Source organism: Hippocampus zosterae, chromosome 4 (assembly GCF_025434085.1).
Source record: "Hippocampus zosterae strain Florida chromosome 4, ASM2543408v3, whole genome shotgun sequence".
NCBI classification, from domain to species: domain Eukaryota; kingdom Metazoa; phylum Chordata; class Actinopteri; order Syngnathiformes; family Syngnathidae; genus Hippocampus; species Hippocampus zosterae.
The window spans coordinates 26630747-26654509 of record NC_067454.1 but is presented as its reverse complement, the minus strand read 5'-3'; the positions used below and the strand labels follow the sequence as shown (position 1 = coordinate 26654509).

Sequence of the window (23763 nt, the reverse complement as noted above, 5' to 3'; positions counted from 1 at the left end):
GTTATTAATTGTCTTTCACCATTTTTAAAAATTGCAATAACTTTAGCTGTTTTCATTTTTGATGGAAAAATACCGACTTTAAATGACAGGTTGCATATATATGTAAAGGGTCGCACTACACGTTCTATAATGTTTTACTATTGACATATCAATATCAAAACAGTCGGTTGACTTTTTGCTTTGATATGTCTTTACAATATTTAATATTTCATTTTGATTCACAGCAGTAAGAAACATTGTGGAAGGATTTTTTTCTATGCGTTTATGTATTTCTAAAGAGTTTATTGGATCGGGAATTTGTTTTGCTAAGTTACTGCCGATATTAACAAAATATTCATTAAATTAATTTGCTATTTCTGCCGTTTCCTCAATAATGGTATTTTTGTCTTTCATAAAATACTCCGGATAATCTACTTTATTAGAGTTATTTCTAATTACATGATTTAAGATTTTCCAGATTTCTTGAGTATTGCTTTTATTTTGCTCGAATAATGCATGAAAATGGTCTCTCTTACTAGCTCTTATAATATTTACCAATTTGTTTTTATAAGTCTTATATTTTGTTTCAGCTTCATTAGTTCTGGATTTTAGAAACGATTTGTATAGAGTGTTTTTCTTTTTACATGCATTTTCTATGCCTTTTGTTATCCATGGCTTACTTTGTCCATTGAACTTTCTGGTGACTTTAATTACTGGGAAATGTTTATCGTATAAGGAGGTTATGGTTGACTGAAATGCTTCAAACGCAGTGTTTGGATCATCATTTGTGTAGACCTCAGACCAATTTTGCTTGTCTAGGTCGAGCTTGAAAGCTGCAATGGAATGTTGGGTTCTGAGTCTTATTTCTGATGTATGGGTTATTGGTTGTGTTTTTCTAGCAAAGTAATTGTGTAGGACTACAAAGACTGGTAGATGGTCACTTATATCAGTTATGAGAAGTCCACTTTCCTTTTTGTGATCAATCTTATTTATAAATATGTTATCTATCAATGTGGCCGTATCCACTGTTATTCTGCTGGGTCTCAGAATGACTGGGAATAGACCGTTGCTATACATTTATGAAATCTGTTGTTTTTTTGTGTCCATTTGGGTTTAATAAGTTGATGTTAAAATCGCCACATATTATTCGTGTTTTCTTGTCATTAGAACAACTCAGTATATCTGTCAGTTTTTTATTAAATGTGTCTAGACAAGATCCTGGTGTCCTATAAACGCAACTTAAAATAACATTTGATGCATTTTTCATGTGTATTTCCAAAGTTAGACATTCCATTAGATTCTCAGTTGTGTTTGTCAAGCTCTCAATTTTGCAGCATTTCAGTGTTTTATCTACATATATTGCAACTCCCCCTCCTTTTTTGTCTTCCCTATGAGTTGCATACATTTCATATCCATCAATTTTCATTTCACTTGTTTTTTCATCATCAAGCCAAGTTTCTGATATGGCAATAATTGTAAATTTATTAAATGTAGTTAAATATTCTTCGATTTTGGTGAAATTTTTGTATAGACTTCTACTATTTATATGTATCACTGAAAATGTATTTTTCAGTTCTACATTTGAGTTGAATTGTTCATCAGTATAATACTTTGAGTTTGTGATGCTGTGATTATGATTGAAGAAATTATTGTCTGGATCCAAGTTGTTCTCTGGATCGAATGTCTTATGTTCAGCGTAATCAAAGATTTTAAAGTCCATGTTTGTGTTGTTTGTTTCCTATATGTATTTAGTCATTAAGTTTCGTCTGGTGGTAATCAGCTCTCAGCATGTTGAAGTGGAGCCCTTTGAATTGGAGTACTGGTGCGGGGGTGGACGATGAGTTTGTCGTGCCTCAAGTAGGCAATTTCCCCTCTTTCACGTGCCGCTTTTAGTTTTGGAAGCAATTCTTTTCTTTTTTGACGTACAGTATCTGTATAATCTTCATTAATGTAAATTTTGGTGCCTTTTTAAGTATTTTGCTCTCTGTAGTATCATTGTTTTGTCCTTATATTTTTCAAACTTCACGACGACTGGTCTTGGTCGAGGTCTTCCCAATTCGTATCTCCCCGTGCGGTGGACTCTTTCCACCTCGATTGTCTCCTTTAATTGCAGTTGGTCCTTGATGATTTTCTGCACTTTTTCCTCCGTTTCGGTCCACGTTTCTCCTTGCCTTTCTTATATTCCATCGATTATCTAGTTATTTCTTTTAGATTGTCCCGCTAAGTAGTCCATCTTGTCAGTTAAAACAAGCATACTGTCACATACTTTATAGATTTCAGTTTGCATGGCTTTGCAATGGTCAGTTCCATTCGTTTGTTGTTTTTTAATGTCATCAACCTCCTTTTGGGTAAAATTAAGACTTGTTTTCAGTTCTTGAACTTCCCTGGAAAAATTGTCGAGTCGTGTGTTTGTTGAATCCAGTATCATCTTTACAAATCCTTTGAAGTGATCCTGTTGTTGCTGAATAAGTGCTGTGAACAGTTCTTTTTGTTGCGTGAGTAGTTCGTTGACTTGCGTAAGGGTCATGAATTCTTCGTCCTGTTTAATATCTTGTCCTCGTTTGGGCGGCATTTTTCGGGTTTTGTTGCTAGTCAGCTGTCAGCTAGTTGATGAGGTGTGCTGTGATCTTTGTGCCAACCCGGAAGTTGGTGACGTGGCAGTGAGCCTGTGGCCTCCCCTGACGGAACCGCCGCAGTGTTCGAAGTTTTCCGCCGCTGCTGCCGGATTAGCCGTTCAGCAGGCTGGTCTCAAGTGGTGGTAGCTCTGGCTGCCGGCGCCGCCGCCACCGGAGTCCCGAAGCGTCCTCTCGCCCAACCACGCCGGCTGGCTATCGCTTGCTCGCGCTGCCTTGTTGGTCGAGCGTGCCGTGCCGTGCCGTGCCTCCGCCGCCACCGCCTCTTCCCTCTGAATCTCGTGGGCAGTCCAGACAGCAGAGGATGGTTTCGCTCAATCGACCCCTGGGTTATGAGCCCAGCACGCTACCGCTGCGCCACGTAGACAAAAAATAAAATTTATGACAAAAAATAAAAGTAAAAGCAAGGCTCTTGAAGAGCACCTGCCGACGGCTGCCAACTACGGCACCGTATTGGGGGTGGGGGGGTGGGGGTTGATCTCGATCATTCATGTGTTTTAATATATGTATTTATTTTTTGTCTGTCTTGTAGGTGACCTGAGCATTTCTGCGGACCAATTAATTGAGAAAAAGTCACCTAATGACTTTGCCTTGTGGAAAGCATCCAAGCCAGGAGAGCCTTCGTGGGACTCTCCTTGGGGAAAGGTGAGAATTGTCTCCTTTCTGCTTTCTAATTGAGAGCCTTTTATGTTCAATTGATCAAAGTTTGGAAACTATAAAGACTTTGGCCTTTTGAATGTTTTAATAGGGAAGGCCTGGATGGCATATTGAGTGCTCGGCCATGGCTGGCTCCATGCTGGGGGAGTCTATGGACATTCATGGTGGTGGCTGTGATCTCAGATTCCCCCATCATGACAACGAGCTGGCTCAGTCTGAGGTACAACAGTAATTTTTTTTTTTTTCCCTATCAATGTTGAAGGTTATGTGAAATATGTCCAGCTGCTTATCATCAAAGAGATCCAATTTGTGGTTTCGTTCTTCCTTAGGCTTACTTTGAGAATGATCACTGGGTCCGTTACTTCTTGCACACTGGTCACCTGACAATTGCAGGGTGCAAAATGTCAAAATCTCTGAAGAATTTTATCACCATCAAGGAGGCCTTGGCAAAAAATACAGGTACATCTTTTTAGTTTTCTTTTTTCTCAGAATGAAATTTACAATTTCTTTTACCATGTGTCATTTTATTGGATGACTGAGCACCAAAAACAACAGCAGTGTCACCCAAGATAAAATTCCTGAGGTTTTTAAAGGCACACATAATTGGAGAGAATATTTAACACACTTAAAAATAAAATCATGTACTGTACTTTTGGTGTTCATATTTTGTTGTAGTTTTTTTTTAGCCCCCCTCTGGAGCCAGGCCTGGAGGTGGGGCTCGTTGGCGAGCGCCTGGTGGCCGGGCCTACACCCATGGGGCCCGGCCGGGCTCAGCCCGAAGAGGCAACGTGGGTCCCCCTTCTCATGGTCTCACCACCCGTGGGAGGGGTCAAAGGGGTCGGGTGCAATGCGAGCTGGGCGGGGACCCTGGCAGTCTGATCCTCGGCTGCAGAAGCTAGCTCTTGGGACATGGAATGTCACCTCTCTGGCAGGGAAGGAGCCCGAGCTGGTGTGTGAGGCAGAGAAGTTCCGACTGGATATAGTCGGACTTGCCTCCACACACAGCCTGGGTTCTGGTACCAGTCCTCTTGAGAGGGGTTGGACTCTCTTTCACTCTGGAGTTGCTCACGGTGAGAGGCGCAGAGCAGGTGTGGGCATACTTACTGCCCCCCGGCTCAGTGCCTGTACATTGGGGTTCACACCGGTGGACGAGAGGGTTGCATCCATCCGCCTGCGTGTGGGGGGGACGGGTCCTGACTGTTGTTTGTGCATATGCACCAAACAGCAGCTCAGCATACCCACCCTTTTTGGAGTCCTTGGAGGGTGTGCTGGAGAGTACTCCTGCTGGGGACTCCCTTGTTCTACTGGGGGACTTCAATGCTCACGTGGGCAATGACAGTGAGACCTGGAGGGGCGTGATTGGGAGGAACGGCCCCCCCGATCAGAACTCGAGTGGTGTTTTGTTATTGGACTTCTGTGCTCGTCACGGATTGTCCATAACGAACACCTTGTTCAAACATAAGGGTGTCCACATGTGCACTTGGCACCAGGACACCCTAGGCCGTAGTTCGATGATCGACCTTGTGGTCGTGTCATCGGATTTGCGGCCGCATGTTCTGGACACTCGAGTGAAGAGAGGGGCGGAGCTGTCAACTGATCACCACCTGGTGGTGAGTAGGCTCCGATGGTGGGGGAAGATGCCGGTCCGTCCTGGCAGACCCAAACGTATTGTGAGGGTTTGTTGGGAGCGTCTGGCGGAATCCCCTGTCAGAAGGAGTTTCAACTCCCACCTCCGACAGAGCTTTTCCCATGTTCCGGGGGAGACAGGGGACATTGAGTCCGAGTGGACCATGTTCCGTGCCTCTATTGTTGAGGCGGCCAATCTGAGTTGTGGCCGTAAGGTGGTTGGTGCCTGTCGTGGCGGCAACCCTCGTACTCGCTGGTGGACACCAGCAGTAAGGGATGCCGTCAGGCTGAAGAAGGAGTCCTATCGAGCCTTTATGGCCTGTGGGACCCTAGAGGCAACTGACGGGTATCGACTGGCCAAGCGGAACGCAGCTTTGGTGGTCGCTGAGGCAAAAACCCGAGCATGGGAGGAGTTCGGTGAGGCCATGGAAGCCGACTTCCGGACGGCTTCGAGGAAATTCTGGTCCACCATCCGACGTCTCAGGAGGGGGAAGCAGTGCACCACTATCACTGTGTACAGTGGGAATGGGGCGCTGCTGACTTCGACTCGGGACGTTGTGAACCGGTGGGCAGAGTACTTCGAAGACCTCCTCAACTCCACCAACACGCCTTCCTTGGAGGAAGCAGAGCCTGGGGACTCTGAGGTGGGCTCTCCTATCTCTGTGGTTGAAGTCACCGATGTGGTTAAAAAGCTCCTCGGTGGCAAGGCCCCAGGGGTGGATGAGATCCGCCCGGAGTTCCTCAAGGTTCTGGATGTTGTGGGGCTGTCCTGGTTGACACGCCTCTGCAACATCGCGTGGTCAACGGGGAGAGTGCCTCTGGATTGGCAGACCGGGGTGGTAGTCCCTCTTTTTTAAAAAGGGGGACCGGAGGGTGTGTTCCAACTACAGAGGGATCACACTCCTCAGCCTCCCTGGTAAGGTCTATTCAGGGGTGCTGGAGAGGAGGGTCCGTCAGGAAGTCGAGCCTCAGATTGAGGAGGAGCAGTGTGGTTTTCGTCCCGGCCGTGGAGCGGTGGACCAGCTCTACACCCTTAGCAGGGTCCTTGAGGGTATGTGGGAATTCGCCCAACCAGTCTACATGTGTTTTGTGGACTTGGAGAAGGCGTTTGACCGTGTCCCTCGGGGAGTTCTGTGGGGTGTGCTTCGTGGGTATGGGGTACCGAACCCCCTGATATGGGCTGTTCGGTCACTATACCACCGATGTCAGAGTTTGGTTCGCATTGCCGGCAGTAAGTCGGAATCGTTTCCAGTGAGGGTAGGACTCCGCCAAGGCTGCCCTTTGTCACCGATTCTGTTCATAACCTTCATGGACAGAATCTCTAGGCGCAGCCGAAGCGTTGAGGGGGTCCGTTTTGGTGGCCTCAGTATTGCATCCCTGCTTTTTGCAGATGATGTGGTGCTGTTGGCTCCTTCAAACAGGGCTCTCCAATTCTCACTGGAGCGTTTCGCAGCCGAGTGTGAAGCGGTTGGGATAAAAATCAGCACCTCCAAATCTGAAACCATGGTCCTCAGTCGGAAAAGGGTGGAGTGCCCCCTCCGGGTCGGGGGGGAGATCTTGCCCCAAGTGGAGGAGTTCAAGTATCTTGGGGTCTTGTTCACGAGTGAGGGCAGGAGGGAGCGAGAGATCGACAGGCGGATCGGTGCAGCGTCTGCTGTGATGCGGACGTTGTATCGGTCTGTCGTGGTGAAGAAGGAGCTGAGCCAAAGGGCGAAGCTCTCAATTTACCGGTCGATCTACGTTCCAACCCTCATCTATGGTCACGAGCTATGGGTCGTGACTGAAAGAACGAGATCCCGGATACAAGCGGCCGAAATGAGTTTTCTCTGCAGGGTGTCCGGGCTCTCCCTTAGAGATAAGGTGAGAAGCTCGGTCATCCGGGAGGGGCTCCGAGTCGAGCCGCTTCTCCTCCACATCGAGAGGAGCCAGATGAGGTGGCTTGGGCATCTGATTCGGATGCCTCCTGAACGCCTCCCTGGTGAGGTGTTCCGGGTATGTCCCACCGGGAGGAGACCCCGAGGAAGACCCAGGACACGCTGGAGAGACTGTCACCCAGCTGGCCTGGGAACGCCTCGGGATCCCCCGGGGAGAGCTGGAAGAAGTAGCTAGGGAGAGGGAAGTCTGGGCTTCCCTGCTAAAGCTGTTGCCCCCGCGACCCGGCCCCGGATAAGCGGTAGAAGATGGATGGATGGATGGACATTTGAGACATTTACACGCACAAAGGAAAAATAAAATATTGCATTATATCAATTTAAGGATCTTAATCTGTCTGAGCTTGTTGGATATATATATATATATATATATATTTTTTTCAATTTAGGTGAAGTTTTACTCATCCATCCTATTCAGTTGGAAATGAAATTCCAGTCTCGTGTACACACCCATTGATTAAACATCTGAGCTGGCTCTGGTCCAGTTTCCAATGCAACTTAATATTAATTCCAGTGAGAAGAAGATGCCCAATGAGGGCATTTTTAGACCGACAAGAAAATAATTTTGTGCAATATTATCTTCAAAAAGTAATACAGTAGTCATAATTCATGTCTTTTTTTTTAATACAATACATCCCATAATTCATGTCTTTTTTTTTAATACAATACATCCTGATTTATATAGCGCTTTCACAACAGCTGCAGCTGTAACAAAGCAGTTAACATAAAGTAAAATAATAAACACGACGCATAACATAAAACACGGACAGTCGTGCAATCCAAAGAATGATAAAGGCAGAAAAACATTTTATTTATGTCAAAAAAAGAACCGGCTACAGTATGTCCCATCTCTTTAATTTAAAATCATCTCTCCTGTGTAAGTTAAGTGAATTTCCAGCCAATCACAACCAGCAGAAGTAGCTCCGTTGTTGACAGACGGACTAAACTTTTGATAATCAAGGATACGGGAAACACTGATCATGCCAAACACGAGTTGAGCTATAACGTCACAACAGTTGTATGTAAATATGGGCAAATCTGTACATCTTCATCGCAGCCAAACTGACATGACAATCGATCCCCGATTTTTGTATAAAATACTAAATATTGACCAGCTTCGATCCATTCAATCAGATTGGTATAAAATCTACTACTGTCACATGTTGAGAGCACTTAAGAAAAACAGTCTAATTAATCTCTCTGGTTCTTATTGCAGCCCGCCAGCTTCGTCTAGCTTTCTTGATGCATTCATGGAAAGACACCTTGGATTACTCCCCCAACACTATGGAGTTAGTTGTCCAGTTCGAGAAGTTCCTGAATGTATGTAATACAGGTCAAATGGATCTTTTGCGCCAAAAAAATCTGTTCATCGTCAATGAAACCAGAATGCTATTTTGTAACGTGCTATTTTCATCCCTTCGATCAACAGGAGTTCTTCTTAAATGTGAAGGATATTATGCGTGCACCTACAGACATCACTGGGCAGTTTGAAAAGTGGGATGACGCAGAGGTAGCACTTAATAAAAGGTACGAGAGAGAGGGCAATGTCACATGTTGAAGCTTGCATCCTCTATCGGTCAGTCGTGATAAGAAATGGTCATAAACTGGACAAAATGTGGCTCTCTCGTGTTCTGATCCACCCCTCCACCAATTTAGGAGTTCATGAAGTAATTTTCTCTCAAACAAGTTTCAATGAAAAGTACAACCTTCTTGGTGTAGTATTTCTGTTTGGTTTTTATCCCTTTCACGCAGCCTGTAACCTGATAAACACTAACTTAAAGGATTAATATTTTTTCATAGTTTGGATTTTTTTTTTATTAGGGGGTTTTTTGGTCGTTTTTCATGTAAAACGTATATTGACGGAAATGTTGAGCATCATTTTTGTTTGGGATTTTGTGTTTTACTATTGTTTTACAATGTGTCCAAGTTGCAGTTGCAACAGTACCACCTGAATTGGCACATTTTTAGTAAGGGCACAGTGCTGCTGTGGCGTCAGATATGGCATCCAATTGGAGACTTGGCGGCAGAGTGATTTTAAGATGTAAAGAGTCAGATATTTTGGCAGTACTGAGAATTTTGGAAAAAGTGAGATACACCTCAAAGCGGTCTCCAAATAGCCGTGGCTCACAGAGGAGCCGAAATTCGTCAAGAATCTTGTTGTGCTTTTATCAGGGATGGCAATTTTACGCGGAAATCCGCCGTTTTATTTCTTAAATTGATCAATTTTGTAAATCGTCTAAATCAGTTGAAAATTTTAGAGGGGTCAGGTACCTTATCGTCGCGTTTTCATGAGCTCTCCCTATCAGTCTTTCCATCTTCCAATTGTAAACAGCCCTGCGATTGGACGTGTATCATGTCTTACTTGTTGTAATTGGTCGCCCCGTCCAGCCCACGCCCCATTCCGCTTTTTTCATCACTAGCCATTGCCAATCCCTGTCTTATAATCGGATGAACTCTACCCCTTTTGCTTCCTGACACTCCTCATCTCTTCCTTCTCATGTGGACAGGTGAAACTCAGTCTTTGCTGGCAAAATATATGCAGTGGCAATAATGTGGGGACACAGCTCTGTGCTAATGAGAATTTTCTCTTCTAATACTTGATGCGGCGTGGCATGCGGCCATGCGATGCGGCAAGCATGAAAGAAACATGCGCAGGATTACTACCAATCATAGCTATAACAAACAGCGTGTTGGTTATGGTGAAATCAGGCTAAAAATGTTGTGAAATTTGGCGATTGAAATGACAGGGGCCCTAGATAATTGTATGTTAGACTTGAGACTTGGAGATATTGGAAGTTGTTTTTGCTTGAGTACTGTTGGGGGGTTATTTGTTTGTTAGTTTGTTAGTTTTTCCTCACGAGGCCCCAAATTGAATATGATAGTCGCAAATCATTCAAAATTGTTCAAGTGTCGTCTGTATTCTTTAGCTTTTTCGACAGGAAGTCAGCCATCCACGAGGCTCTGTGTGACAACATTGACACCCGCACAGTCATGGAGGAGATGAGGCAATTGGTTAGCCACAGTAACAGCTACATCGCCAGCAAGAAAAGTGCTAAGCTGGCACCCAACCGCATGCTAATGGAAAGTATCGCCATGTATCTCACCCAAATGCTCAAGGTGAGAAGATCGAAAGGCATGTCATGCTCGTTTTAACCTGTCTGCAAATTCTATTTTTCAGGATGCTTCATTGTTAAGACCAATTCACTTTTTTTTAAGTCCCATTGGTCACGCCACATCGGCGCTCCCTATTTTGCTACTTTCAAATTATGATAGTGTGAAATTGTTGTTTGGTCTGTATGTTTATGTAACACTCTCTCATAAAAGTTGTCCATGTCATCTAGACATTTGGTGCAATTGAAGGATCAGAGCCCATTGGCTTCCCAGTTGGAGGAGAAGGACAGAATGTTGACGTAAGATGCAACATTTTTTTTTGGACACTATCCCACCAATATTTGCAGGATTCCTCACTCAGTTTCCACTTATAGATCTATTTTAAATGTTAGGCCTGCACTCGGTTTGCCTCATAATTATTTGTGCATCACCTGCCATTGAACTTCACCACATCACTGCCATGAGGAGTCACACAGATCCTCATGAAACAGCGTCTTGTATCTGAAACAGTTAGGGGACCACCAAACTAAATATTTTCCCTCATATCATTGTGCTAGTGACCAAAGTCATTTATAATACCACATTTGTTAGGCAGCCTGGACACAACTTTTGTTGTTGTAGTTGGCATGGGAACTGACACTACAGGAATATCACGACAATATTTTATTTGTTTACTGATTTGGTTGTGTGGGCGTCTTCAGATTCCCTCCGATGTTTTTGTTTAACATGCTTACCTCTGTTAATCTGAAATTAACAGTGGTTTGAAAGTAACATACTTTCTTCACAACCGCAGCAACGGCTGGTTATTCACCAGCTGAAAAACAGCAGGAAGTCATTGATGTCCGCGAAAACTGTTTTAAGAATCAAATCTCTTGGATTTGATTTAACGTGTCAAAATGAATTGCTGTACAACATTTAAAACTACGGTTGTTCATGTTGATGTTTTCATATGATGGCTACTCATGATCAAGAGATGCTGAATTATTTCCTGTCGTCTTTTCTAGTTGGAGAGCACTGTGATGCCTTACCTTTCAGTCCTCTCGAAGTTCCGAGAGCAAGTCCGAACAATTGCCAGAGAGCAGAAGGGTAAGAAGACCCAACAAATTCTGCTCCATTTTGAAATTCTCTTGTCACATTTAAAGTGAGACTCTTAAACAATGTGTAAACGTGTTAGTTTTATTCAAGAGCTGTGTAAACGTGTGTTTTTGTTTGGAACTTTTCTTTACCAGTCATGGAGTTGCTGCAGCTTTGTGATGATGTCCGTGATGTAACATTACCGGAGCTGGGTGTCCGACTTGAAGATCATGAAGGTAAATCTAGCTAGCGGTCTGTCTGTCTACCCCTTTTTTAATCATATGGTGGGCAGATGCTTATGGTCTGACAATAATGACACATTTTAGGTGGCACTGAATAGCCATGCACAAAAAATAATTTGAATCATGTTTTCTTTGGAGAAGTGAAATACGAGAAGAGAAGCGCGATGTACATTACCGGTATTTAGGTATTTATGCTTTTCTCTCACCCTATAAAATATATATTTTTTTTAATATGACAGTTGAACCCAAATTCGGTTTTATTAAACTGCTAATTAGCGTCGTTTATCATGTACTGATGCAATGTGACTTTGTGGCAGGACTGGCATCCGTGGTGAAACTGGTGGACAAGGAGATTTTACTGAAAGAAAGGGAAGAGAAGGTCAAGGTAAGGAGCAGCGGTAGCTTTTCAATTACAATGTGTGATTGTGAGCACAAGCTTCCCTTGCAGGAGCGGTTATTCAAATTTGAAAAAATGTGTCACAGCACGAAAGGGCAGGATACTCAAATACATACTGTAAGTAGCTGCTTAGTGCTTGTAGGCAGAGATGGGGGACTCGAATCAATGACTTTATTTTGTGAGACTCAAGTTGCTTTTTTAGGATTTGCAACTTTCTTGCCAAAACCTTAAGACCGACATGACTTGGCATTTAATTGACTTGACTTAGTCTTGAACGACATGTCTTGGCAAGTCATTTTGTTGATAGATTGATATCTGCCCTTTGACACAATTTGCCTTTTAAGGAAGGAAAGACAAAATAAAGAGGGGTTTTGTTTCACTCATGCCAATCTGGCAAACCTAGTCAAAGTCACTAGTTCAGGGGTGGCCAACCAGTTAGAGACTAAGATCTATTTTTTTTTTTTTTTTTTTTTTTTTTTTTTTACTGCGTTACTGTAAAGAGCCACATCATACACGGGCACACATAAACATCACTGCATCCTTTCCACACACACACACACACATTTACATCTGCTCAGACAGATTTATTGTAACTGTCACACACCAACATGATAATGACAGAATTGACTCCTACAGTACTAAGATAAGATAAGATATCCTTTATTTGTCCCACAATGGGGAAATTTACAGCCTCCAGCAGCAAGAATGTATGTAGAAGACCATAAGCCAGGTATTTTCAACAATGAACAAGTGGGCGTCCAACCATACACACGCACACTACGATGAGCAACAGCCGAAACGGCCCCTCACATGAACGAAACCGAAACAATGTTGCAATTTACTCGCTAATACAGTAGGAAATCTGGCTCTGTTTGTGTGAACACAAAGCTGAAATCATGACTTATTCTGTATTCATGAATGGCAGCTGGTGGATCTACAAGTTTAGTCTACCTTCTGCCATCTTACGGAAGAGCATTTAATTGTTCTAGTGTTCCTATGTCGCTGGCATACATGGGCTTATAGTATTTGTCAACAAGAATTTTTTTCTGATGAATTAAATTAACATCAGCGGTTTAGGCAAGCACAATGCTACTTGAGGTAATGAGGGAGTGAAGTTCCGAAGCATGCTGCTCGCCTCAGGTTTGTTTTCAAGAGTGAAGCCATCCGAGAACCCTTCTGTATTTGCCTCCCGAAACAACCGACGTTGTCGCTGTGGCATCTGGGTGAATAAGAGGCTCCAAAATTGATGTAGTGTATTTGAAAACAAGACTGAAGGTGTGAACTGTTGTTTTTGCAGCTGGAGGAAGAGAAGCAGAGGAAGAAAGAGGAGGCCGCCAGGAAGAAAGAAGAACTGGAGGTAGGTTTTGATCCCTTCAAGCTCATGAAAAAATATATCCTTTACAGTGACTCAAACTCTCACATATATTTGTTTGTTCATGGCTTTTGTGTTTCAGATGGCAAAGCTGGCTAAAATGAAGATCCCTCCATTTGAGATGTTCCTCGCAGACACGGACAAATATTCCAAATTTGATAAAACGGTAACACAACCTGGCTAGATTTTGAAACGACGTCTGTCAACTGACAACAAAATAGTATGAGCAAAAATGCAAGCATTTTCTGGAATTCGATATACCTGGGAAACCCTTAATGAAAGCGAGCAATATCTGGTCGGTTTTTACAAATTATTCTTGTGTGAGGCTGGTGAACCAACGCATCTGACTTGGCCAAATTTCAGTTTTGCATTCATGAAAAAGTACCATGTCCCTGACCTTTTGCCATGCTGAACCTCCTATATTTGAACCAATTGTTTCGGGCGTGTACAGTTCTTGTGATGTCATTTCTTCGTCTGTCCACAGGGTTTCCCCACTCATGATGCTGAAGGGAAGGAACTCAGCAAAGGTCAAGAAAAGAAGCTGCGCAAGCTTTTTGAAAACCAAGACAAGATACATAAAGAGTATCTTTTGAGCAAAGGCGTGCAGTCAGTGGTGGCAAAAAAATAATTGAATTAATATTTTTCAAAAATTTGATTCAATCATCTGTGTTTAGTTTTTTTTAAAAATACCAATAATGTCTTGTTTCACAAAACTGCTGCATTTTTGTATACCATGACTTAAACTCTCAATATTGGTCTACCATTTGAAAATTGCCTTCAAATCAAAAAGGAAAGTGAATTTTTAATGTCCGTCTCCTAAAATCACGGCAAATACATCACTGTGTTTAGCTCCTAAATGTGTACATTTGACTTTGCCAATGCCTCACCATGAACCTCAACACACAGCACGCCATTGCTTGAAAGCCCCAAACTGACAAGACTGCAGACTAGCAACAGGGTAAAGGCCTGAGATGATTGAGCCACCTTAACAAACGCAAAAATGTGGGGGTATCCTCTCTGCTTCTAAGATCTCACAGTGAACACATTTTGTGTGCTTTGATCAAAGGTCCTTCTGCTCTGAAAGTGTCGCAGGCATTTGTTGCCTATACCCACGACCTTCCATCAATCAAATGCTATATTCGGTGACAGTATTGGCCACTTTTTCCGCAGCGTTCGTGAAACGCAGGCCCATCCAGATTCAGAAAGCCAAACCCCAAAAAAAGAAGCCAGTGGTCACATTTATTCGGTGTAGCCCTAAAAATCACTCAAAATTGAATGTGTCTCGATTATAACTCCCAATTGAAGATTCCGTTCCGAATAGCAGAATACATGTGAAGGATTCCAAATGTAAGGCAAGGGTAGATACCTCACAAATTGTGGAACGATATGAAGACTTTTTAAAATGCAAAGACGGGTGCCCACAGTTCATATCAGGTGACTAAATTATTTGATGAAGTAATTCTAAATGACTTGGTGTGTTTTTGGACACGGTGTTCTAGTTACCAGGGCGGCCCGGTAGTCCAGTGGATAGCATGTCGGCTTCACAGTGCAGAGGTACCGGGTTCGATTCCAGCTGCGGCCTCCCTGTGTGGAGTTTGCATGTTCTCCCTGGGGCTGTATGGGTTTTCTCTGGGTACTCCGGTTTCCTCCCACATTCCAAAAACATGCCTGGCAGGCTGATTGGATGCTCTAAATTGTCCCTAGGTGTTGGATTGATTTTTAGTCGTCATACATTCGCTTATGCCTGACATCATAAATTGATTATGCCTGCAATGAAGAACGCTTCTGCTTTTAATAAAGATACAAGTATTAAGACTAAACAGTGAGCAAGGGTGAATAGTGAATGGAGCCATCAACACCAGCTGCGGCGCGATGTTTTTGTGACAATTGCACACATGTAAGTAATTTGCACTCACATACACACACATAGTCAAACAAGTTCAGTGTGTGTGTTCAACAGCCCCCACCCTTTAGGTTGGACACACCTATGTAGTATGGTAGCTTTCCCAATAAATGAGGAGGTGAAGGGGGAGATCGTTACGTGCGGAGAACTGAAACCGAACGCTTCTCCTCGTTCCCTCCTTGTACCAGAATCGAGTCTCCTGTCGCTTCCTTTTGTTTATTCCTGAGTGTCAAATTGGACAAACCTGACACTTGGTGTGAGTGTGAGTGCGAGTGGTTGTTCGTTTCTGTGTGCCCTGCGATTGGCTGGCAACTGATTCAGGGTGTCCCCCGCCTACTGCCCGAAGACGGCTCCAGCATCCCCCGCGAGCCTAGTGAGGATCAAGCGGTTCGGAGAAAGGATGGATGGATGGATATTCTATTTACCGTATATTGATATACTGTATATTCAGTCATTGTCACAACCTTATGTTTACTTACCATTTACTTCCTTGCTCAAACAGGATTCAGTGTGGAAGACTAGTATCTGTCGACAAATACAAATGTGATATTCTCTTGGAAATGTCTTCAAATAAAAACTGCAATATTTTTTTTTTTTTTTTTAAGGAATGTGTCTTCTGAAAATGAGTGTACATATTTTTCTAACTCGGAAGACGCGTGACACACCTGCGTGTTCAAATAAGTGTGTGTACATATTACACACACACATTTTTCATGTAGTAAAAGTCCCTAAACCTGTTGTATGCACAGGGAACGAACACCAGAGTCCCATCCTGTGTTTTGATAACCGGAAAAGTTCGCTGGGCTTCCTTTATTTTGATGTACCGAGCAGGCATCTTACTCATTTTAAGACCGAACAAAGAAAACTCCACACTCTGGGTCGAGATCAAATTTACTTCATCACGCAAGTTTTACCAAAGTGGATACAGTAAGTTGGCGGAGCGCATATCCTGCTTAATTGAAATCTGCCGGAGCAATTTTTCCTCTCCAAGTTGTTACACCTTCTGAGATTTTTTTTTTTCCCGGAATGAGCAATAACGAATGGCATGACCCTTGATAAATGCCTTCAAGACCTCCCACGCATCACCAACAGAAGAAGCTGTGGCCCAGTTTGTGGTTAATTTCTGATTTCAAGGTTCAATCGCAGTCCTGGACCGGTTTCTCCATGTCGGACCTGTCTCAATTTTACTCGTTTTATGAACTTTTGTTGTGCAAAAGAAACCAAAATGGCCATTCTGCTGCCCCAGCCAGTCTCTTATAGAAAGCTGCAGCTAGTCGGTGTGACTGCAATGCTGGTTCCCTCAGTGTACGCGTTCATCGATGCTCAGATTTGTCCATATTTTGACAATGTATAATATGCTAAATTTATATTATTTTCTGGAGGTCCTTAAAACAAAAATGACAGCTATTTTTTGTTTGGTGTCAAACTTGTGTGTTTGTAATGTAACGTCTGATAGATTGTTTGTTTTCACTGCATGCTGTAATTGGCATCTGACTTTCATTGACGTTTTCTCCAGTTCTTTGAATAAAGTGATTTTGGGAGGGGTCGGGGTTGTATCAGTTTATTTAAGTGAGTACAGTGAACATAGTTGTGTAAAAAAAAAATCAGTAGGACAGACTGTCGATGAACTGAATTAATTGAAGCTCTTCTCATAGAGCCCACAGTGTGGCTCTGGCTGCCCCAGTCTGAGAAGTTGTTGAAGTCTCGTTTCTCCAGAATGTAGTGAGCTCCTCTGTAGTTTGGCTCCTGATACAGAACCCACCTACAGTACAGACACACAGGTTAAACAGTGTAAACCTGGAAGTCTGTAAAGTATTTTGAAACTGCTCAAGCCTCCTTCGGCAGTATTAACCTCGACCAAAATCTGTAGTTGCAGATCTGACCTGATCACAGGTCAGAAGGTATTTTGGACCATTCCTCCTTCCAGAACTTACAGCTCAGCAATGTTACAATACAATACAATACAATACATGCTGATTTATATAGCGCTTTCACAACAGCGGCAGCTGTAACAAAGCGCTTTACAAAACAGTTAACATAAAGTAAAATAATAAACACAACACATAACATAAAACACGGACAGTCGTGCAGTCCTAACAACTTTTCCGTCACACGCTTTGTTGTTTGAAGCAGTTTGAGATGAAAGAGGAGAGAATCAAAGTGTCCTTTAACCAGTGGATCAGAGACGTCATGCTCAAAATGTGCACACGTCGGCTACAAGCTAAGTTTCAAAGTCAACAGGATAGTGATGGGAATTCCGTCTCCTTTTAGAGAGCCGGCTCTTTTGGATCGGCTCCCTAAAAAGAGCCGGCTCTTTTGGCTCCCAAATGGCTCCTCAGTTTTTTTTGTTGCTTAAATTAATTTAATACCAAAAATAACGTAATATTATGTGTAAAATGAAGTACTAATGCAAAAAATAGACATTATATCAAATATTTATTATTTATTTGACTTTATTTATATTCTTCTGAACATACTGTTTTGTTAAGCGCTTTGTTACAGCTGCCCCTGTTGTGAAAGCGCTACATAAATCAGCATGTATTATATTGTATACTCAACATGGAGTGCTACAAAAATAAAAACAAAGTACAAAGACCCATCTCAAAACAAGGTCGTCAAAAAGTTCCAATCTCTGAATGTGTATATTTATAAGGTTTTAACTATTTACAGTAAAACAACATAAGTACGCGTTGAATACCACACAACAAATTATAAATTAAAATTTGTAAAACAAAAAGAAAAAAATCAGCATCCAGGTAAAGGTTTTAGCTTGTCTTTAGCGAAGATTGGCATGAAGAAAAACCAAGTGCCTCAGCTTTGAGGGGTTGATCCTCTTTCTCCTCTCTGTTAATATTTGCCCTGTTTTGGAGAAGATTCTCTCTGAGGGGACAGATGTTGCGACAACACACAGCCAACACAAAATGGATGAAAATCCCTTGCAATCATTTTACCCAGTTCCTCATCAATTGTGTTCTGTTTTGCTGGTTTTTATAGCTTTTTGCATAAAGTGGCTCATAGAGCTCTGGTTTGTACATCTAGGCAGTTGTGACATCGCAGTAGCAGCAACAGTTGCAGGCACACTAGCACCTTCATTAATAGCTGGTTCCCTTGCTTGTCTTTTCTCTTAAAATTGTACTGATGGGTGAATATTTCTGATGTGCCTGTGCAGGTTATTTGTGGAGCCTGATCTATGGGATATTTTAACCTTGCACAGTCTCCACGCTGCCTTTGAACTATCAATTAAATTGAAATGAGTCCATATTTCACTGCGTTTCCTATCCATTTTCTCACCTTTCCACTTTCCACCGTATTGTTTTTTTTCCCACTAACTAGCTCTCTCGTCTCCTCGTCTGTATTGTTCGCGTGCTGCTCAGTGTGCTGCTGTGTGTGTCTCTTCTCTAACCCCTCCCCCTTCTCTAAACTGCAGCGCGCGCGTCCGTGTGCGTGCGTGCGTGCGTCCGTGTGTAACCCTCCCCATCCGGCTCCCCAATGAGGAGCCGGCTCCCAATGAGGTGGGAGCCGGCTCCCATCGTTCACTTCAAAGAACCGGCTCTGGGAGCCGGCTCGTTCGCGAACGACACATCACTACAACAGGAAGCTGTAGCATCCATTGACGAAAAAGAGATTGGTTCACTTCTCCTGTCCCATGGAAATCCATTTCAATTCCAAGCGGTGACTCGCGGTCCCAAATACGCATCGGCGCTCTTCGCCAACGCTCCTCTCTCCTCATCGCCAACTGTCCAACAGCGCTGACATAGCCACTGAACAAATCGGGGTTGTGAAAAATGCTGCCCATTACTGGCGCAAAAAACACAAGCGCCCCAGGTCTGTCCAGCACCGACAGTCAATGGCGCCGACATTCCTCCCAATCAAAATCTGTGCTGGTCCAGGCGTGCTGCCGAGAAGGCGCAACCACCAAGCACAGATACTGCTTGATACTCCTTTGACGAATGTCGTGGCCAAAAAGCGCTGAAAACAGTCCATATCTGGTCCACACAATGAAACAACAAACAACATGTGACAAAACAAAAGACAAAAACAGTAAAAAAGAACAAAAAAGCAAGGCTCTTGAAGAGCACTTGCCGAAGGCTGCCTACTCGGGCGCCATCTTGGAAAAAAAAATACTCTTGACTGCATCTCTATCAGGTTACACTCAGAACTCGTTAAGCCACATGTGTCAAAGTCAAGGCCCGGGGGCCAGATCTGGCCCGCCATATCATTTGATGTGGCCTGCGAAAGCAAATCAAACATGTCAAGTTCCATGATGTTTGCTAAAGTCTAAAACAAAATGTCAAATTGTCATATGTAATCAACAATAGCAGTCATTATTCTTGAATTGTGATTTTAAAACTAGTTATCCATCAATTTGTTGTGCGCCATGTATGTAAATATGTGGAGGTGATTAAACGTTGATATGGATTCCCAAAATTCATTACGGCCCACCAAGGGAAACCGTAATTAGAATGTGGCCCGCGACAAAAATGAGTTTGACACCCCTGCTCTAAGCATTGAGTTGATATCCCCAGGTGCTTTGGGTTGTTGTGCTTGGAAGATGGACTTGTAGAAGGTTTCCTGCAGCTGAGCAGTTTTACGCTGAAATAACAGTGTTCACCACTAGAGGGCAGACATTGCTTACTAGCATCTCCATCCGGCAGACTGTACTTTGGCATCAGAGAAAAAGAAGGAGCGGGTCCTGGCCAAAAGCAATCTCAATGCCAAATTATATAGAGATATATTTTTTAAGAGCTTATGCACCTTTTCCAAGCTAAACTATACCAGTCAAGTCACACACATAAAATCAATGAAGCCTTCCTTTAAAAGTAGACAACAGTGACCTATTAATTTGGGGATTTTTAAAGACTGCTTAAAGTGTTTTTTGGGGTTGGTTTGTTTGTTTGTTTTTTTGTTGCTTTTCGCCATTGAAGCCTTTGCCCATTCATTCATTCATCTTCCAAACCGCTTGATCCTCACTAGGGTCGCGGGGGGTGCTGGGATAGGTCCCAGCTGTCTCCGGGCAGTAGGCGGGGGACAACCTGAATCGGTTACCAGCCAATCAAAGGGCACACAGAGACGAACAACCATCCACGCTCACACTCACACCTAGGGACGATTTAGAGTGTTCAATCAGCCTGCCATGCATGTTTTTTGGAATGTGGGAGGAAACCGGAGCACCGGGAGAAAACCCACGCAGGCCCCCCGGGGAGACCATGCAAACCCCACACAGGGAGGCCGGAGCTGGAATCGAACCCGGTACCTCTGCACTGTGAAGCCGACGTGCTAACCACTGGACTACTGGGCCGCCCTCCTTTGCCCATTCATATATATTAAAATACTATTCTGTACATGTGTCCACTAAAAAAATAGACACACACATCTTTTAATGTGATTTAAAATGGCATCCTTGTCATACATCTGGTTCGCAAGAATCACTCTTATGTGGCCCCTCAGTAGCACGGATGAAATCTTGCTGTACTTACGCTCCTCCCAGTACACGAATTGAGGTTACTCTGTCGAGGCTATAGCGGCTCATCAGGTTCGGAATGTCATCCTGGATCTCCATTTTCTTACCGCAGAAACCGGTTCGCTCAAACAGCTGAGCTTTCGCAGGGTTGCTATCCTGCAAAGCAACATCATTATCCAAGTTATTTTCGTGGAGCAATTTTTCCATCAGAAATAACAGTCTTCTATGTGGCATCAACCCATAAGAATGGAGCTTCCTGAAACCTTCAGCATGACGGGTTTCGTCTGCACCTGCCGGTGTGTTATGTGCGCCCTTTCACCTGCTTGACGGCTCTGACAGATGAGATGTGATCCACCTGCGCACACCACTTGTCATAGCAGTTGTACTCGCCACGGTCAGACATGTCCCACAGGCACTGGCGACCTCGGAAGTTGTCATGTTCATAACCGATCCATCTGCAGTGGGTGAAGAAAGGTGATGAGCTGCATTTTTATGATCGGACCTCAAAGCTCAACTCTTTTTGGTAAAGTAGTGAAAGTCAAAATCATGAGCGCATTATAAATTAAATTCAAACTTTTCCTGCGAATGTCCTTTGAGTACGGCAGCTGGAGAAAATCTGGATGTAACTGCAAGTAATGCTTCTGTCCAAAGCAGGGCTGTGTCTCCCATGGGAACTAATAAATAATCAAAATATTAATCATTGTTGAATTTAGCTGACGATTAAATATTTTTCATGTGACATGTTACGTGTTTCTCCCAAAGTCTCGGCTCCAGCTCCCTGTTGTGGCCCTGAGGATAAGTAGTCTGGAAACGAATGGACAGATGGATGGATGAAAAATACATTTCAAAATGAAAATTGGGAAACGCTGCTCAACACTCACTTAGGGGCAAACTAATTTTGATGACTCCACTGTGTGATTGATGTCCGTTCAGTGACTAAAGCTTTGCACCTAAGTGTGATTGGTTGTACATGGCATGTGAATGACAAGTGACCCCGGAACCTTTGTCAGCTGAGATGGACTCCAGCAAATGCTGCGGTTCTCGATAAGTGAAATGGAAAATGAATGGATAAATGGAATACACTGCTTCAACATATTCCAATTTTGTTTTAACTATCAAAACCTAATTTCATTTGGGTACACATTATATTTCCACATTTAAAGACTGGCATTCAATTATTAATGACTCTTTACAAAATAGACAAATGAGGTATTCTGGACTGTAATTTAAGTGTAAAAGACGTGTGAGATCTGGAGGGATAAAAATATTACATTAACGGTATCATTTTTTTTCATATCGTATGTGTTTTTAAAGATCTGAATTCTGATTACCAGGATATAGAGGAGAAAGAAAAGCTGGCACCGATTTCCATTGACTGGGGCAGCTATGCATCGGAGTGTCGCTGTGTCCCCTTTTCACCTGTAAGTTGCAGTGTGCACTTACGCTCCACTATCCACCTGCACAGAGTTGCATCTCTCTGAAAAATTCTTGTCGCTGAGCCTTGCAAAGTCAGAAGTAAGGTCCAAATGTCTGCCTGCAAAGTTACGCTGCTCATAAAGGGTCACCTAGAAAGAAAATAAAAACAGTCGACGTGGCTGTCATGTCGTCACTTGATCAGAAGCAGCATTATACAGCATGTTTGTCTAAATTTGGTTCTGAGTAATTATGCAACTGAAAGAGAGCATTAATAGCATCTCCACTGGAGAGCATCTACCAGAATAGGTTCAGTGCTTTGACCAACAAATAAAGTTATACAGGGACTTACCCTCCCACTGGACCCGTAGAAGGCACGTTGGAGCACAGACCCCAGCTTGCTGCAGATATTGACATTTTTTCATCACATAATATATATCCAATCAGGAAAATCCTCTGCAATTGTCTATTCAAAAAAATATAATCAATCCCATTCAGTTTAGCATTAATCATAATAACGACAAAAAAGGCAAAACCAGTTTTTGTTATTTCAGGCCTTCAAATTTTAGCCACACTTTTGCGACTAAAATGTGCATGTTTCCTCGGCCGTTTTAGATGTTTTCGGAAAACTTGGCTCTCACTAAGAACACAGCAGTGGTGAACAGCGAATCCAAACGCCACCAACTTCTACTGACCTGAACAGAGGACCTGCATGTTCTGCACATGGCTGTCAACATACCTGGTTTGTTGAACTAATCCTGGGACCTTACTAAAGATATTCATGTCAGCTCAGTGAGACCGCAAGAAAGCTCCTTAAATAGAGCATGTTAGGTTGAGCTGACAGCTGCTAGAAATCAGAATCAGAATCAGAATCATCTTTATTGGCCAAGTATGTAGAACACACAAGGAATTTGTCTCCGGTATAACACGCTGCACTAGTATCATCGTAAACAACAAAATCATTGAACCATTTTAGAGTATACCAGTAGTTTTGTAGTACCATTTTGTGGTGCAAGAAGAGTGACTATGTCAGTGACTGTTTAAGGAGTTAATGGCTAGAGGGAAGAAGCTGTTTAAGTGTCTACTGGATTTGGTGCGCATAGATCTGTAGCGTCTGCCTGAGGGGAGTGGCTGAAAAAGGTGGTGGGCAGGGTGCGGGGGATCCAGGAGGCTCACCGTGGTTCTCTTAACAGGTGTCAGGGCTATAGATATGCTAAACGCACATGCTCAATGGTCTTCTCTGTCGACATGAACACATCAGGTCAGAGAATTGCAAATGCAACAAGGTGAGAGAAGCATCTGACATTCGGACATGTTCTTGTGTGCACAGAAAAGTGCCATGCTAGCTGGTTTCGCTTTGAACAATTCAGCATTTTGGAAAAGGGCCTGTAAACAATGCATCACTTGATAATGACTGTATTCATGCTTTGTGTGTAGTTCCAGGCTACTGTGTTCACTGAAAAGGTTACGACCCTGAGAGGTTGCTCACTGTAGTGTAGACTCCACCAACAGTTTCATATAGCTCTAACTACATTGCGTTGAAACACACTTTTGGGGAGAAGTGTAATACACACAGCAAATGCTTTGAGATGTAACCCATTGAAAAAACAATATATATATTTTTATATAATATAATATAATATAATATAATATAATATAATATAATATAATATAATATAATATAATATAATATAATATAATATAATATAATATAATATAATATAATATAATATATTATACACACACACACTCACATATACACACATTTGTAAAATAAAATAGTGTGTTGTTGATGGTATCTTTCAAATGAATTAAAAGTTGAATTTAGAGTAAATCTCTAGAGCTGAACTAGCAAACAAAAATGTCGTGAGAAGTCATCCTTGAGCATTGACCGGAATTTAAAAATACAGTGCAAAAAAAAAAGTACTATTTCACTGAACAAAGAAGTAAATATACAATTGCCT

General features: G+C 42.8%; 2 protein-coding genes across 3 annotated transcripts in view; one reads left to right on the top strand and one right to left on the bottom strand.

The window, feature by feature from the left end:
• cars1 (cysteinyl-tRNA synthetase 1) overlaps positions 1-15514 on the top strand; it is a 34675-nt gene extending 19161 nt beyond the window's left edge. For both annotated transcript variants that reach the window (XM_052063897.1, XM_052063896.1), the window contains 13 exons: positions 3145-3257; positions 3361-3489; positions 3599-3728; positions 8043-8146; positions 8256-8353; positions 9754-9943; positions 10168-10236; positions 10942-11023; positions 11167-11247; positions 11571-11638; positions 12948-13007; positions 13105-13188; positions 13507-15514. In XM_052063897.1, the coding sequence (XP_051919857.1) occupies positions 3145-3257; positions 3361-3489; positions 3599-3728; positions 8043-8146; positions 8256-8353; positions 9754-9943; positions 10168-10236; positions 10942-11023; positions 11167-11247; positions 11571-11638; positions 12948-13007; positions 13105-13188; positions 13507-13650 (1352 nt within the window). In that variant the 3' untranslated portion in view covers positions 13651-15514. The remainder of the gene's footprint in view (positions 1-3144; positions 3258-3360; positions 3490-3598; positions 3729-8042; positions 8147-8255; positions 8354-9753; positions 9944-10167; positions 10237-10941; positions 11024-11166; positions 11248-11570; positions 11639-12947; positions 13008-13104; positions 13189-13506) is intronic.
• Positions 15515-16422: 908 nt separating this feature from the next.
• Positions 16423-22653, bottom strand: crybgx (crystallin beta gamma X). The gene is made up of 6 exons (XM_052064093.1): positions 22539-22653; positions 22152-22200; positions 21830-21951; positions 20706-20841; positions 20403-20542; positions 16423-16687 (listed from the first exon to the last, which is right to left on the bottom strand). The coding sequence occupies exons 1-6, from the start codon at positions 22580-22582 to the stop codon at positions 16423-16425; spliced, it is 756 nt and encodes a 251-aa protein (XP_051920053.1). The 5' UTR covers positions 22583-22653.
• Between the last annotated feature and the right edge of the window lie 1110 nt (positions 22654-23763).

Bases quoted from the DNA above. Each gene is read 5' to 3' on its own strand.
- crybgx (XM_052064093.1), bottom strand. From the start codon at position 22,582: ATGAATATCTTTAGTAAGGTCCCAGGATTAGTTCAACAAACCAG. The intron at 20,543-20,705 runs GTGAAAGGGCGC...GTTGCTTTGCAG, and splicing joins CTGTCAGAGCCGTCAAGCAG to GATAGCAACCCTGCGAAAGC. The intron at 16,688-20,402 runs GTAAGTACAGCA...TCTGTACTGTAG, and splicing joins ATTCGTGTACTGGGAGGAGC to GTGGGTTCTGTATCAGGAGC.